Raw genomic sequence first — 17,930 nt, 5'->3', positions numbered from 1 at the left:
TGCTGGGGAAGGACTCTTCATTGGGAACTGTAGTGATAGGATAAGGGGTAACGGGTTCAAACTGAAACAGGGGAAGTTTAGATTGGACCTAAGGAAGAAATTCTTTAGTGTGAGGGTGGTGAGGCACTGGAATGGGTTGCCCAGGGAGGCTGTGAATGCTCCATCCCTGGCAGTGTTCAAGGCCAGGTTGGACAGAGCCTTGGGTGCCATGGTTTAGTGTGAGGTGTCCCTGCCCTTGGCATGAGAGTTGGAACTGGATGATCTTAAGGCCCTTTCCAACCCTAATTATTCTATGATTCTATGATCTCCAAATCTGGTTAGTCAGACAGATGTTCATAGAGTTAATTTATTGTACTTCCATGTCCTACTTCTAAAAAAGGTGGAGATTGCATCTTACTGTTTTCTAAATCTGACTTTATTACAGGTACAAGAGAGCTGGGTATGTTCAGCACAGCCTGTATTAGCAGTTTTATGTTCTTTTAATTGCTGACATGGAATGTAAATAGTTTCCTCAATTGCTGCATACTTCCCATTCCTGAAGGAAGACACACCCATTGACAAAGATTAAGAGAATATAAAGTTAAATCCCTGTTTACTGAAGGAATTGAATACCCCTGTCATTACTGAAACAAAGCAACCTATGCATGGGGGATCTATACACCCTCCAAGAATAGGAAATGAACAACAAAGGAGCATTAAAAATAATGTAAAGAAAGCGCAAGATTTGGGCCTGATGATGAATAATAAAGTGAACTGGACTTTATCACAGCTGGGTAACGTTGGGGTTCATCCAAATAACTGGAAATAAAAAGAATTCTGTGTTGTTTTATTACAGAGGCCTAAAGAGGTGCCCCATAGAATTCCATTGAAGTTGTCCATCACTGGCCTGAGGCAGCATGTACTCGGCCTCCCTTGGACATTTGCTTTCACGTGCACATTCCTTCCTGTTAACTTATAAAGCTGCAGCACTTACGTCTATGGTCTCTCTATTACAGTAAAAAAATCTCTCTGCTGCTTTGATTTCACAGCAGGGAAACCTACAGAACACAAGGATCCTGGCTGACATTCATAAAGCTTTCTCTGAGTTGATCTTTGCTTTTCCTTTGACAAGCACCACATACTTGTCCTGGTCTGAGTTCCCACAATATATTCTTGAGATGCTCTTAGAGGAAAAGCAGTTTGAGAAGGCAGACTAAGACTTTGATGACTTTGGTTCCATTTGTCATGCACTTCCAGAGAAGTGACTTCATTTCTGTATGGTTCTGTACCCCTCTGTAAAAACTCTGCAGGGTTTCTGCCTGTGGGACCATCTCTACATCAGCCCCTGGTATTCCCCTCTGAAAGCTGATGGACATGAGTGGGAGTTGTGAAGAGCACATGGAAGAAGACGCAATAGCTATAGCCCACAGCTGGTTCAGGCTCAGCTTTGGTTATGGGTCCTGTGAACAGCACAATCATCCCATAACCATCCACTTGACAACAAACCCAGAGAGCTCCTGTTTAAAAGGAGGTTAAGCCCAAATGCTTGACTTGTCTTTCCTGAACAGACATCAATGGCCACATACGGAGGCAACCATAGTCAAAGGCAGTACGAGGAGGGATAAGTCCTCCAAGAAAAAGTTCCAAAGACTGTAGGATTTTCTACATTACTGTAAATAAAAGGACCTACCAAAGTAAAGGAGAACAAATCCAAATCAAATAAAAATAACGATCAACAAGAAACACCAAGAGGCAACATGCCCATTTTCAGTCCCACATAAATGCAGACGACCATAGAGATTCTTGCCCTATAAGCAGAGTGCAAATACTCACTGGAACAGAACTCACTGTTAGGGCTCTGTTCCATGAGCAACAAGCTTGCCCCCAGGTTACTTTCAAACCATCAATTTTAGAATTACAACCCTTCTCTGAGAACCTCCAGTACAAAGTGAACATGCAACAAGGGTACTTACTCATTCCTCTCCAGATTGATGACTAGATGTTTGCTTTCGGCTTGTATTACAAACTGCAGCACTGCTGGGTGATTCTGAAAAAGGAAAACAGAGTTGCTTGAGGCCAAACCCAGAGCCCATCCTCTTGCACCCAGAATGCTGGGTACACGTTGTCATTGCAGGATCAGGCCAGGAGCAAGCAGATAAAAAGAGAAGTTTTTGTGGTGTCATGGCTCTTTAGCCACCACTTTCAGCAAAGCTACATTAAACACAAATATAACATCTTATTGATTCTCAATCTTCCTCTCCAATTTATATTAAATGAGGTACTCAGGTCTGGGCTTTTCATGACTATTTTCAGTTTATCCATGTTCAAAACTAAGCCCTCCTGCATCAAGGGCAGACTTGCAGTACTGTGATCACAGTTAGCAGGGTGGCAGCAGCAGAAATGCTTTTTCTCTTAAGGCTGAGCATGCTAAATATTTGCATGTAGAACTAAGACCATCATAAAAAGTAAACATAAAGTACAAGTACGCTGAACTATTCCCTATAAACAGCTAAATATTTTAATACATATTTTAATTTTTTCATAAGGTATGATTAAGTTTTAGCTTAAAATAAAAGAATTGGCGTTGGAGGAATTAGAAATAAGGTCAACAGTATGATCAACTATCTCCATGAGAACAACAGGCAAAGCGTTTGCACGTGTAGAAGTATTTAAGAGAATTTTCTAAACAAGACATCAATAGCAAAGCACACAGAAATCCCAGTTGCACGACAGCATGGAGCAAGGATCAGGACATCTGGATTGCATTTTCAGCACCATCATGACTGCATGTGATCTTCATATTGCTGTTCCCCTGATTATAGAACAAGTTCTTTTTCATCTCAAGCATCCACAGGTAAATCCACTAAGTTTTTGGAAGCTGTGGAAGAGCATCAGAAAGGTCTGGGGTCCTGGCAGTGTTCAAGGCCAGGTTGAACACAGGGGCTTGGAGCAAGCTGCTCTAGTGGAAGGTGTCCCTGCCCGTGGCAGGGGTTGGAGCTGGATGAGCTTTAAGGTCCCTTCCAACGCATTCTGTGATTCTGTGATCCACTCGCCCTCAGAGGCAGAAGGGAGTGGAGGCTCCAGCACTTGTTTGCAGAAAGGAGCAGTGCACCTACACAGGCTTTTAAAACTCTGCTTCAAACAAGAAAGCACAGTTTACAATATACAAGTTACCCTTACTCCAAAAGGCTGAACTCATATATTTTTAAGACTGTTTACACTTAACTTACATTTCATTAAACAAACTTACTGGATTGCGAGACACTATTTCCTTGTTTTGAAATTCCAACAGTAGCTCAGTTGTTCCTCTGCACACGCAATGCGTTTTCCTCAAGATTTATGTCAGCCAATTGCAGATCTGAAGCAGGATCATTTCAGGGTTATAGCATTTAACTGATTTATTGAGAAATGTGTCTGAATATGCGGTTGCTACAGCGGTGCCTTACTGGAGCCCCGGCTGCGTGACAGTCGGAGCACCCCACCCATGCAATGCAATGGGTTTTAAATGATACGGAAAATTGGAGATATTTATTAAAAAGTGAACTTATGAGAGGGCTGTCGTAGACTAAACAAAATAGTGATTTTGTTATAATGGAGAAAAAGGGCTGACAGCTCCCCAATGCTCTCAGATATGATTAAGCACAGATTGTGACTGAAGTACTATTGCCTTCTTCTAAGTGTCCTGCCCCACTGCTTGTGCAAATTAAAAGATATTTTCCCTCTCCCCATGCACAACAGCAGCACTATGGAAATTCTGCATCTATGTGCACTCTGCAGAAACTAGATCCCACCAGAATGGCAAATAAATGCTTCAGACTATCCTTGGCATTTGGTGAACACATGGGAGTTATTTATTGGCATGAATATTTAGAAGCAGTGTTGATTACCACTGTAATATTAGTGCACTGGTTCCAAACCTCATAAGATACACATACTATAGAGTTTTGAGAGACTAAAATACAATTAATTACAATAGAACACAGTAAATAATTAAGATATTGCCGTAGCGCTAATGGATTCTTTTCAGCTAAAGGGCCTCTGTTAATATGTAAATGATAACTGTGTTTATTCATGAGTTCACAGCAGTACTTATTTGACAGGCAACTGATGTCAATAAGTTGTAACGTTAAAAAAGCAGCTGCAGAATAAAACAGACTGCTACAAGACAAAAACATCCCCCAGAGAATTCCTGAAGCTGCAACTTCTTAATATGGGGCACAGTAACGTCCTGTTAGGATGCTGGACTGCTTTGCATGAGACCCAGGTTCAGATTCTTGCTTTACCATAGATTTTCCTTTCAAACAAATGGCTCATTTCCTTGTTTGCCATCTGGGAAGAGATGAAACGATACTTTTTCTTATTCTGACTGGCAGCCATAAGCATAAATACAGTAAAAATTACAGGTGGTATGGTGATTGGAAGCACATAAGCACTTAACATGATACATTTCTAATGTGGAAGAAAAATAAATATCATTCAGAGAGCATTTTAGGTTTGATTTTGGGGGTTTTTTTCTTCCTTTTTTAATGTACACACTTGTGAAATGAACTCAGATCTTTTACTTTAGTTTTGTTGCAGTGGTGGTAGAGTCTTCATCAAAAGTATTTGCACGGTTCTGCTACAAGACCTTCAAAGCTCATTTGGAATCTCATGCAGCACCAGAACACTCTCCCCTTACAATCAATATTATCAAAACTATGAATACAGATACGAGGTTGCTGCTTTGTATTTTCTATCCAGAATAATAGAGAAAGCATATTGTGAGGGCACAAACTGTTCTGCTCAGCTTCAGAAAGAACCACTCATTATAAGCCTTTCTTCAGAACTGCAGAAAATAATTTCCATGCTGATGCCATGGCTTATTCCCACATGATCCCTTTAAAATTATCAAATGTGAATGTAAAGTGAACCTTGTGAGAAGGGCATTATTTAAAACATAATGAATCATTTCATATGGTTCTATCTTTTCTCCACAGATTTATGCTTTCTAGTTCTTTCCATGCTTAAACTACAATTTGCTGCTTTCTTTTTGGCAGTGTTTTTTGTGGCGTAAGAGAAGTTCTCATCAACACACACAAACTGTTCCCTCATGTCCTAAGAGACAGAATTGACTTGAGGATGATTGAAGTAGTACCTTCCTTAACATTCCCCTCTTAATTAGGGGATTTACTTACGAAATCTACATCAAATGATATCACCAGAAAAGGAAAAGCTTTTTACCCATTAACTTGTTCCTTGTTCGTTTGCTTGCTGAGGGATGTTGGTTTGAATTGGCATATTAAGTGAAACTTCGTATTCTGAAGGAAATTAGTGAAACAGTAAGTTAAGGACAAGCAAGAATTCTGTCTGATAAAGCAGATAAAGACAATGAATAAAGCACTATTTGAACAATGTGAAGCTGCTGAGAATGTAGCTGTTTCTGGGTCAGAGAAGTTCTCTTGCTTCCTTACAGTGGAATTAAAATTACTATGCACTAGTAAAAATTAGTTTAGCTAGGACATGGTTTTTAAAGTACTATTTTATGTTTAATTAAACTAATTTAAAATTAAATTAAAATTACAATTAAAAGACAACCAGCTAGTGGAAGGTATCTCTGCCTGTTGCAGGGGGTTGGAACTGGATGAGCTTTAAGGTCCCTTCCAACCCAAACTATTCTAAGATTCTAGTTTTTTTCCCTTTTAACTGACATTGATCTCCAGGCCTTCATATGCAAAGAGAAAAAAAAGGATGGCTAGAGGACTCCCCTGTGAACCTGGAGATCTAGTTGGGAACCTGGTTCTACCACGAACCTGTGTCTTGGCTGAGACAACTGAATTTCATTGTGGAAACCGCAAAACCCTCCCACTGAACTAACCTCTTATACCTCAACTCTTTCTGGGCTTCATTTACGCTGTCTATCTGTTTCCTCCAACTTATGTCTGCAAAGAGAACATGGCAAGAGGTTTCATTCTCCTGTCTACGTCTGTGTAAACTGTTTTAAAGGCATGCTTCCTAAACACAGAAGTGAGCAAATAGGCACCTTCCTTCTGGTAAAGGCATCAAGGCAATACAAGAGCAGTGGCTAAATAGTAGCAAATAACACTTTTCTCTTTGAGCTCTCATGTATTATCACAACACCATGAACGCAAATTTTTCTGTATTAGATTTTGAACTTCTCATACTTTCAGTGTCTACTTTATAGTCATAATGGTAAGATAGCCTAAAAAAAACCCAACCACAAGACCAGTTTTTATGCCTGAAATACTAGTAGCTTCCCATGTGGAGTAGATTTGTGCACCTTGGTGGGATGCCCATTCTGGAGTTTGAATACAAAGAAGTTGTCACTGAGCATACTTTCCTGCACAGTAATCTAGGAAAAACTCTTCATCGTTGCTGGATCATCTTTTCCTTTTGGCTGTGGAGCTGGCACGCACTGTGATAGCACTGCAGTGCTGTGAGCTTTTCCCTTGATACTCACTGTTGAGATTGGGATAGAATATTCAAGTCATTTCTTATTAGATTTGAAGAGATAGAAAACTGATGGAGTTGACAGTCCTAATCCATGTATCTTTGCAACTTTCTCTCTAAAAGAGAAAGGATTTTCTTGGATTAAGATACATGGGTTAGACTAGCACATACAACTTTAAATTAAAATACGTTCTAGCAATTACATAATAGAAAGAAAATGAAATATCTAGAGACAAAGGAAAGGGTGTAAATAAACTCAAAACCGCAGCATTAATTCATTTGGAAAGAGAAATGCATTTTCTGCTGTATCAGATGTCCTAATCCAGTACTCAAGAGTAAGGATCAGCACAAGAAATAAAACCAAAAAGGATGACTTTGCTTCTCTGGTTTCAAAGTTTTATATCTTAGCACGGTAGACTGAAATAGGCAGGTTTATCTAATCCAACAAAGAGGTTTCCAGTCCCTCCAGAGCTGCTATTAACTTCGCTCAAGCCAGCCTTGCAATAGGGTCAACTTTGCTTGGGCAGACAATTTGACCTACAGCCGCAAAGTGCCTGTCACATGCCAGGCACCAGTTTACATGAACTGTCCAAACTGGTCAGTGCTAGGACATTCCTAGCTTGAAATGAGTCAAAATTGGCAAGATGGTAAGGAAAAAAGGTAATTATAAGGAGAACTAAGGACTCCAATAAATTGTATGCAACAAAGCTCCTGACATTGAACATGGAGTAAAAAGACAACTGCAGCAAAACCTCATAGCTGTCACATTTAATAGCTGCCTGGGCTTTAGTTTAAAGTAAAGGAAATCACATCGTCAGTGACAAACACAGGAGATGTTGGAAACCACTCCAGCCTTGCACAAAGCTTGTCATCGCTGTATCAGACCACAGCAACAAAGCACAGTTTTCCCATAGGATGCATAAAGAATAGAGATGCAAGAGATGAGCGTCATCTATTTTGACCGGCTACTGCAAAACCAGCCTGACTCAGCTATGTATCTGGTCGTGGATGGTAGCTTAACACAGTGTTATACAAGACAGTTGGATGCAGAAGCAAATCAATGTTTGTTTATGAAAACAGCAAGAGGAACAGTGAAGAGACATCTTAATGTGGAGAAACCAGAATACGTTTCTGAACCATCAGCATGTATTTAGAATGGAATTAAATCACATAGCCCCTTCATGCGGAAATTACCTACTCACAACTGGCCAAAGACAACCAACGAAGACTGGCGCCTTTCAGGTTACCTGGTTTCCCCCAGCATTAACACACATCAAACCAGTCTTCATGATGTGATAGCCAAAGTACTCTATCAGGGGATAATCTGGGAGTATTTTTTTAATACAGAGTCTTAAACTCTGCAAAAAGCACCAACAGGTACTGTAAGGATTAGACCTCATTTACTTGCTCCTCTATGCTCTTGAAAACAGAAAATACAACACAAAGAAAGTGAGGGTCATAAGTTTATGTTATCTTTGAAGCATAAATCTGGAAATGAAGGACTTCTGAGGTGTATCAGATAGCTACATTGCACATAAATCTAGATGCTTTTTCTTGTCTCCGAAGAGCTAACATCAGGAATTAGAAATTGCGTAAGCAAGAATAGAGATAAATTCTCTGTTGTTTTCTGCTATTTATAGGAAATACCTTTACCCCCCTCCGTATTTCTCACATGCTGATGTTCTGTGTTAGGGCCTCCACAAGCTAAAAGGTATATTTACAAGAATCAGATCTTTGGGCTGATATTACTCCTCTAGTATCTCTAATAGACAGAGGGAAAACCTGGGAAATCTATAAGAAATAAAGCCACCTAGGGAATCTCACCATGACAACTTGAATTCAATCCAACAAATATAAGCTATCTACAAAGTACATATATTTAAGACAATTACAATCAGCAACAACTATTATAAATGGCATGCATTGCTTTTAAATCAATACATATTTCTTCCTTTTCTTTTGGCTTTAGTTTAGAAGCAAACCCAAGAGGCTCTGTTTCGTGCAAACACCTCCAAACCCAAGTGATGTTTCATGCAGACATGAAAAGTATAAACATTTAATTCATACTGTTTTTCAAGCTCCTGAGGGCAGTGAATTCAGCTGTGCTTTCCTTACTGTCAAATGACAAGCAAGTATCCCTGTGGCTGTATATAATGAGTAGCAACAAAGAGAACAAGGTGTTTTGCACTTGGTTTTTTTTCTAATGGCATAGCAAAGAATCACAGCCCCTTAACAAATTGGCTCAGCCACTCCAATAATGTAAGAAACCAAAGAACTTCCAAGTTTGTTCCTAACTTTCAAATAAAGGGATTCTTTGAGAAACAGAGCGATCATACTCCCTCCTTCTGACTGTACAAATAGATGCAGGATTCTTCTATCTGGAAGGCATAAGTTCTAATTTGAATTTTTTTTTCTTCTTTTTCTTTCCTCCTTGTATAGTAAATCAATCTACTGCTTGGAGGTAGCCAGGCTTTTCCATCTTCTTCTTTTCCTGCTTCCTGCCAGCCAGCTATTTGTAACCTGTTACCCATCACACGACACAGCAGAAACCATCACACATGAGCTCCTAAAGCAGTGACGGGGTAACAGCAGCAGCAATTCTGCCCCTTCTCTTGCAGGAATAGGAAACCCTATCATGGAGCAACATCCATAAAATAGGAGCAACAGGACACCCTTGGGAATAACCAAAATTTACCAGACTTCATAAGTTAAAAAAGAATTTCAACTAAAATTAAAAGAAACACCCCAAACACTTGGGCTGCCTCTATAGCACTGGCAGTCCCAGGCTCTGGCCATCGGAGCTGTTATCTGGCAACATCTCCTGAAGCTCCTGCGAATCAAAAGCCTGTTTAAATTAACAGTTCCTTACTCCTTATCGTTGTCCCAGCATCCCTACCCAGAGTTAAAAATCCAAGCAAATAACACTCAAGAAAGAGGAAACTGAGAAGTTAATTGTGCCAGACCAAAATCAATAAAACTACACAGCTCTAGCACACAGTTTCCTGGTTTCCATGCAGAAATAAAAAGCTAATGACTACTCTGGGAAAGGGAAAGCATGCTTACAATTTAGCTGCATCCTTTTTGCGAGGTATTCCCGATTCCCATGTTCAAAATGTCATAGCATTATGGATCAAATATTTCAGGAGCAAATCCAAGAGAAGTCTGATGCTTTTAAAGAAAATTGCATCTTCTGAGGACGAGTTGTTATGCTATGAATTTATCTGGTGCCAGCAAAAATTCGGACATGGAAACTGAATTCAACATTAACACCCTACTTTCATTATCAGGCACTGAAGCTGCACTAAAACATATTTATGTGCGTTTGGCTAGCTGAACAAGGACGAACAGAAAGTTCACAACTTTATACATTAAAAACAGAAAAGTAAATGTGCTTTTCCTTTCTTTTTAATTAAATCTCAGCAGTGCAAATTGGGCAGCTTTGGGTTTTCAAGCAACTATTCAATTATCTGCTGAACTATATTGGTTAAAAACAGGTCAAAAATCAATACACTCTTTCCAGGACACCCTTTGAAACAAAAATCTCTCAAAAGATCCCTAAAAACAAATTCAGAGAACAAACAGGAATGAGTTATGAGAAAGGGGACGGGTGTTGCCAACACTGAAAAGGCCAGTTGGGAGCAAGCTCTGCTATCTTCCGTTTCAGGATGTGGTTTGGGAGAAAGATGCATGCTGTAACACAAACCAGCTAATGCAAGGTATTGAAGCCCTTCCTGTATCTTTGCAGCAGGATGGATGCAAACCAACATAAACCAGCATTCAGTGTGTATTTATTACACTTCTCTGCGTGCCTGATGACCTGCAAGGAGTCTGCTCTGCATCTGGGAGAGGGTGACTCGTTAGACTCATGAATCACAAAAGGAAGGAAGAAAGGAAAATGCAGCAACATATGGTTTTGACTGAATGGAAATGACTGCACCAAACTGTGAACTCAATTCTGTATTAAGAACAACTAATAAAAATAATGAAAAATACACATGCTTTTATCCAGCTCTCGTTTGAGATGCTCCAAGGGCTGGAGCAGCTCTGCTCTGGAGCCGGGCTGAGAGAGCTGGGCTGGGCCAGCCTGGAGAAGAGAAGGCTCCTGAAGGAGAGACCTTAGAGCAGCTCCAGTGCCTAAAGGGGCTGCAGGAAACCTGGAGAGGGGCTTTGGACAAGGGCCTGTAGGGACAGGCCAAGGGGAATGGCTTTAACCTGCCCGAGGGGAGACTGAGATGAGCTCTTAGGCAGAGGCTCTTCCCTGTGAGGGTGCTGAGGCGCTGGCACAGGGTGCCCAGAGAAGCTGTGGCTGCCCCATCCCTGGCAGTGTTCAAGGCCAGGTTGGACACAGGGGCTTGGAGCAAGCTGCTCCAGTGGAAGGTGTCCCTGCCCGTGGCAGGGGTTGGGACTGGATGAGCTTTAAGGTCCCTTCCAACCCAACACATTCCAGGAGTCTATGATTTATTGGGATGTATCCAAAACAGACCCCTGTTCAAGGCGCTACCCACCTTGACTTTGAAGGACTACCTCCACAAAGCTGTCTAAGGTCACCATATTTTGTCATTCAGATACTGACCCAGCTTTGTGGAGTACAGGACTTTCCACTCAGAGCATCAGTACAAAGGGTAGGCCCTCCTCTTGGAAGCAGGTCAATAGCAATGGTTCTTTTTAATCTGAGCCTGATGGAAGGGTGTGTAGTTTGCTATCACAACCCATTCCCAAAACATCTGGAAAGACCATGCCCTGCCTGTCCTCTGACACACTGGGATCTCACCAGAGAGGTTGGGCAGGAAGTTGATTGCACCAGTGCTGGTTTTAGCTTTTTGAAAGACCTGCAAATATAAAGGCCTTTTGAATAATAAAAAACAAAACCCAAAAGAGTCTGGTTAAAAAAATAAATCATCCCCTATATTGTTTTTCCTTATTGTATTACCCCAAAATGTAAAAATAGAAGTCCTCACAACCCTGTAATCCCTGAGGAAGTGTCCACATGACTTTATAGACAGAAAAAGCAACCAGAAACCACACAGCCTTTGAGATGCAAGAAGCACGTGGCAGCTCATCCTTGTACCTGTTGCACTGTCAGGTCTGCTCATGGCAGCCTTTTACTACCACCTCTAGATACTGATGGTCACTGTTAGAGGGATGAATAACACCTGAAAAGTTCAGCCCCAACACCAGTAATTTTTCCCTCACTCAAGAACGGACTAAAACCTGGCGCAGGAACGAAATAACCTGGAATTTGCTCAAAGTAAACCCGTAGTCATTATACAGTATTTACACTGCACGTATGAATCACAACTGTTCATTTTGCTATCAAACAGATGGGAGCAAAAAAGTACCTCATTGTTGGAATAGATTATGTGCTGCTTAAACAATGCTTCGTGGAAGGCTGTGCAAAGAAAACAAACATGTCTGTTCTGTAGTAAATTGTTACAAAACAAAACTTAATAGAGCTGGCAGCTCGGAAGCAATTGCAGTGCGGTTGGGTAGTCTTAGTTATTGAACAGAACTTGTTGCAGATGGTCCTTTGCAATCTGGGTAATTATAATGTGAATGAACAGCTGTTGATATCTGCCAATTTAAAATGTACATGAACTTCTTTGAGGACTGTCCCATGTAAGTTTAGTTAGATCCCATCTGGGTTTACAACTAGGCATAGCTTTGAAAGGAAAGTTCCTCCTCTTTGTAAGGACGGTGGGGACTGTGACCTCCTTTTACCAGAAGTTTGGTTACACCATCATATTCTTCCAATGTACTCAAAAACTCAAGGTCAAGCACGGACTGTGTCAAAGACTGTACTTCAATTAGATACCCACTGTCATTATGCTTTGTGCACCTTACTCTTTTGTCCTGCCTTACTTTCAGTGAGCATTCCCATCTAAAAGCTCTGCATTTTACCACCCACTCATCCACTGTGTTTTAACAGAGCTGAACAGCAAACCTGACCCTCTTCAGAAACACCTCTCTGTCTATGCACTATATTACTGCAGCATACAGTTGTGGGGAGCCCACAACGTGCTGTGCACTGTAGGGGAGAAGACTTATGATGATAATTACTTCTAAATTGCCAATGATAAGAAATAGCACGTCCTCCAGGTTGTATCTCCACAGTGGGAGTTGTCTGGCACAATGAGGGGGTCACAAGCAGATGAGCTCTGTGTATAGTGCACAGGGACTGTATGCACCATGTATTTGTGTAGGCTGGGGAAGCAGCAGATCAAGAGAACTGTGATCCAGGACCAATAGCAAATTAAGTCCATTATGCACTGTGCCCATTGCAGACATTATCTGAGCCACCTGCCTGCTTTTCACATCCCTTCAGTGTCACCTGCATCCCCAAAGCGTCTTGCAACTGTGACAGATCCAGGATGGAGGTTCCTCTAGGTCCATCTAGAAAGGCTACAAAACCATTTCAGAGCAAAACCAAAAACAGAAGCCAGCCGCCTCCCAATATTTCCATGGTTCAGCTAACCAGCACGGAAAGAAACAACAGAAAATACAGTAGTGTCCACTGGGAAGCAAGCCTAGATGGCCACCCATTTCACTGAACTGAAAGTCAACTCAGAATGCTTCAAGAAAACCCATAAATTATTCTATCACAAAAGGACCATTTCAGATGCTTTTTGTTTCCCGTCAATACAAATCTGGCTGGGCTCAGTAAGTTATATTAAATGCACATGTATCTCCTTTAAGCCACATTTCATGCTCTCCAAACATCTTCCTCTAAATTAGATCCTTTCATATTCCTTGAAAAGCTTCGTTCTTAATTAGGAAAGAGTTCTGATTTTCCATTTTCATTAATTCATTTGATTTCAAGATTCTGAAGCCAGAGCAATTGCAACTAAATGAAGCTTATTGAAAGGCAAAAAGATACAATCAGCTTCAGACAATGAGAAATTTAAGGACTTTATTTTAATGCAAGGGTAGGTCTAAATGTCCTGGCTAAACTGAATCCTTGACATTGCAACAATCTCCAGAGAAGCAATGATATATGTTTTGCTTCTCTGAATGAACTTGGAGGGTTGGCTGGATTAATGCTTTAATCACTGAATTATTTGGCTTAATTCACAGGCTGTTCTTCACTTTCAGATCTCTCCCGCTCCCCTCCAATCACACCGCTCCACTGCATCAGGTCTGTGCCAAGATCTCTGAGCTCAGACTTTGTTCTCTCTAAACATCTTTTCATATTATGTGGCTCAGATTAAATCTTCTTTGCTAATTTGTTATTGCAATCACAGATATGCTTCTGGATTCAAGTTCCCTTTTGCATCGCAAAGACTTGAACGCAAACCAGAAGTGAGGAGTCAGTATTTAATTTCCACTCTTTCAAACTAATTTCTCTCTGATGATCTTCTGAAGATATTAATATTCCTGAAACTAATGGAAGGGGCAGTTTCCCCCCAGTCTTGGGCTACCCTAGATAACTTGCAGACTTTCCAAAACTGAACTTCCAAGACACATGAATCATTTTTGCATCCTGGAATGTGCCCTAAGAGAAAGAGAGAGCTGAAGATTTCCTACTAAAGCAAATGATACTGCAAACCTGTGGGCAGCATCTCACATCCTTCTGCTTAATTAGACTTTCCTGACAGACATCACATCTATACATTTACATTCTCTTAGAAAATAAATGACACAAAGGAGTGCAGAAAGCTTATCTAAGACAGCAATCCCTAGAACAAAAAACATATGTTGTATTCTGAATGATACCCACAGATTTAAAGTATTAATGATCAGCATATTTCTTGCCACAAAGGCAAAGACAAAACACAGATGAAAATGCCATTGCCATTAACATAGATGCAAAAACCTGTAAACAAAATGTATCTTTTATTTATCAAATACATTCCCAAGGCCACTTAACGAGATTACAGAAGGCCAATATGCATCTAATTGCTCCTCTAGATAATTTGCTTAAGGATTTTCAATTGCTGAGCATAGAGAAAATCTGTTCCTTTTCTTATTACCCATAGGTTCAATAAGAGTAAAACGATATTTCTCGAACAAGATCTCTCATGACATATTAGATAAAATTGTGGCTGTAAAAAATAATTCTGTAGGGAGGTTATATAAATTGATATTTAAGCTCAGCAAAGATCTGCTTTGCACTAAGTCATCTAGAAATAGCACACCCTTTCTCCATTGAAGGGCATGAGGTAAATAATTGAGGAGGAGGTAAAAACAGATAATCAATTATTTCACTTGGCTTCAGGGTTAGTGCTGAAATTTTCAGCCCCTTGGAGGAAAAAAAAAACCAACCCCAAAAATCAATATAGCACAGCATTTTGAGATAACGCAGAGAGAAGCATCTCAAAGGCATTTGCAACATGCGATAGGAGTATAAAGAAAAGTCCGCTGTCACCTTCAGCTGCTCCACCAAGCAGCGTAAATGAACAAAAATACTCTTGTTTTGTTGCTGAACAGAATGCACAAGGTTAGAGAACACTAAAAAAGGGAATTCTGCAGGAAGCTTGTAAAACGCTTCAATTACCCAACCTCAGTCTCACGGACCAAGGCAGCAGGACAGAACGAGCCACAGTATTTTTGGGTCAGCCAGTGGATGCTGCAGTCAAATACCCATAGGGACTGTGGGAAAATGGACTTGACAGTAGCTCTGGAATAATGGAAGAAAGCAGGAGTCGCTCCAGCAGCTAAAAGATGAGGAGCAAGTAGAGTTATATGCTGCAAACTCTATTTTAATTGCTCTTTATGCGACTGGACCTCTTTTCAAGATCTGCCTGTGCAAAACCCTGCCTACCAAAGCATCCCACCATGGGAGAAGACTGTCTACCTGTCTTTCTGGACAGCTTTTCATTGCCTCTATGCTAACAATTCATGCAAGTATGTATTTAGAATGTTTCCCCCTCTTTTTATCACTCAATTATATATATGATTCCTGCTCTGCTTTTGCTTGCCTTCCCCAAGACCAGAAGCCAGTGAATTAGCACAGGTAAGAAACAATAATAAAGATCATCTGAGCCAGTCTGTTTGCTCAAACACAATAAAACTCTGACAACACATTGATTTAAATGTTGGTGAGGGTCTGAAACTTTCTGTTTCTTAATTTATTTGCAGAGATTTATCCCTCAACTCCCTCCCAGGATTAAACCCCAATGGAAATTTAAACACAACAGCGTCCCCAGTGATGGGCTATGATACTCAGAGCATTTAGGTATTTGCACTAGACGGATTGTGTGCCATATGCTGCTGAATTTCCATCAGCTTTGGAGATTTATTGTCTTCTGAGGGAAAATTCTCACTTTCGGACACAGAGGATCCTTCCTTTTAGTCCTAGAACTACAAACCAACTATCCTTTGTAGGAGGAAAAAAAAAGGGAAAGATAAAAGGAAAGCAGGAAAATCCTATTTTCCTTCTTAGCATCAGGAAGAGTTAGTAACCACAAGAGATGTATTAGTGAGGGGCACTGAGTGAAAAAATCTGTTGAGCACCTGACAGTGTCTAACAATAGGCCAACCACAGCATTATCTGCCCCAAACACGCCATGATCTGCATCCCATCAACTTCCTTCACAGCTACTGACACAAAACTGCAGGAAAGATACTGGAAGGGAAAGAAAAAACCCCTCACAACCAGCTCTGGACTGAACATGTTATCCTTCAGACGATCCTTCAAAACATCCCCCCCCCCCAACAACCCCAAACTCATCACCATGTCTCTGTTCACTGGTAATTAAAAAGAAGACAGCTCTGCAACACAGCCCATGTGATCCACCAGGACTTTACAACCCCAGTGTCCCAGGATGTGTTTTGAATTACTTTGTGCTTATAGTGAACAGTTGGAATTGTCATCTCAGATTTGGTCTATTTATGATCCACTGCAGTTAAACCCTCTCTTCCCTTCCCCCTTCCTGAAAACCTTTTGAAGCTTTGATGCCTCTCAGAGTAACAGATGACACAGATACGAGTCCACTGCTGCCACCCAAACGTTGCTTATGGCATTATACTCCCAGAAAGTCACTGAAGGGCCTCTGGTGAAGCCTGATTATTTCTGTGTAACAAGTTCTCCATAAAATCCAGAAACATATACAAAAGAGACTGCACCCAGCTCTCAAAGATTAATCTCTCCCTGCAAGCTTTGCTTATAATATTTTATAGCATATACTCTGGAAAGAGGCAATAAGAAAAGTGCTACTACAGGACACAGTCAGCAGTTCACATGGACACCTATTTTTTCAAGACCTATCTCAACAGAATGGCTCATACATCACTTCTTGAACCTCCAAAACTCCTCAAAGAAAGGATTTCCTCTGGCTGGCTGCTGCCATTTGCTAAACTATCATGCGTGGTCATAAAGCCTCTATTGCTGCTGTAACCAAGTGCCTCTGAGGCAGAGATCATAGAATCCCAGCCTGGTTTGTGTTGGAAGAGACCTTAAAGCTCCTCCAGCTCCAACCCCTGCCACGGGCAGGGACACCTTCCACTGGAGCAGCTTGCTCCAAGCCCCTGTGTCCAACCTGGCCTTGAACACTGCCAGGGATGGGGCAGCCACAGCTTCTCTGGGCACCCTGGGCCAGCGCCTCAGCACCCTCACAGGGAAGAGCTTCTGCCTAAGAGCTCATCTCAGCCTCCCCTCGGGCAGGTTCAAACCATTCCCCCTGTCCTGTCCCTACAGGCCCTTGTCCAAAGCCCCTCTCCAGGTTTCTTGTCAGCCTCCACTATCTCAATTTACAGATGAGCAACTACAGCACAGAGAAGCTGATCGATTTGTCCATGATTACATGGGAACTCTGCAGCACAGCACTTCATAAGTCCTTTCAGAGCCGTAACTACTTCCTCCCTACACCAAAACTCTTCAGGTTATAAATACCCCAACCTCCATTGCATCCGGATCCACCTTTGTGATTTCAGTGTCCATCCTTGAATTATTAAAACTTAAAAGAACAAAGAGAAGGCTCAACTTTTCTAGGACATTTTCTCTTTGCCCCGTTGAGATAGGATTATAGTTAGTGCTTTAGTTGCCTATGTTTTATTTAGAGTCTGGTTCTAAGTTTTGTAAAGCTAATAATTAGAAGAGAAAGAAAAGCTATGGGGCAGCAAAGTCTTCATCCTGGTAAAGAAACAACAGTGTTCCCTATGAAGTTTTAGGTAGTTAAAAACTCAGAAAACAAATCTTATTCTTTGAAATGCAGAGATGGCAAATACTTGCAAAGCAAGTTTCATAGAACCAAAAGAATAGTCTCCACTTCACATCAAATCATAGAAAAAGCAGTGTATAAGGCCTCAGAGGCTCCTGCTCCATGTCTGGATCAGTTATCTCTCTCTCATTAGCATCTGTTTCTCTGTTTTTTTCAGAAAATCAAATGCACCCAGAGACTTCAAAGCTTCCCTTCACTTTATGCATGTAAATACATCCTTTTCTCATTATCTTCATTACTGAGCTCCTACTTCTGCCTGGTAAGGCCATTCTTCTTGTCCCTGCTTGACAAGGAGCATATCTAAGTGACACAGAAACTAATTACTCCCTCTTACTTCCCTGCAGCCAT

General features: G+C 41.0%; 1 protein-coding gene across 2 annotated transcripts in view; it reads right to left on the bottom strand.

The window, feature by feature from the left end:
* The window catches only part of ADAM12 (ADAM metallopeptidase domain 12), a gene marked incomplete at its 3' end in the record, with an annotated part of 189,126 nt that overhangs the window by 134,422 nt on the left and 36,774 nt on the right, over nt 1–17,930 (bottom strand). For both annotated transcript variants that reach the window (XM_080620833.1, XM_080620834.1), the window contains exon 3: nt 1,953–2,026. In XM_080620833.1, coding sequence (XP_080476959.1) covers nt 1,953–2,026 — 74 coding nt within the window. The remainder of the gene's footprint in view (nt 1–1,952; nt 2,027–17,930) is intronic.

Source organism: Psittacula echo, assembly GCF_963264785.1.
Source record: "Psittacula echo genome assembly, chromosome: 6".
Taxonomy (NCBI): Eukaryota; Metazoa; Chordata; class Aves; order Psittaciformes; family Psittacidae; genus Psittacula; species Psittacula echo.
The sequence above is the reverse complement of the archived record's forward strand: the minus strand, read 5'-3'. Positions and strand labels throughout refer to the sequence as shown.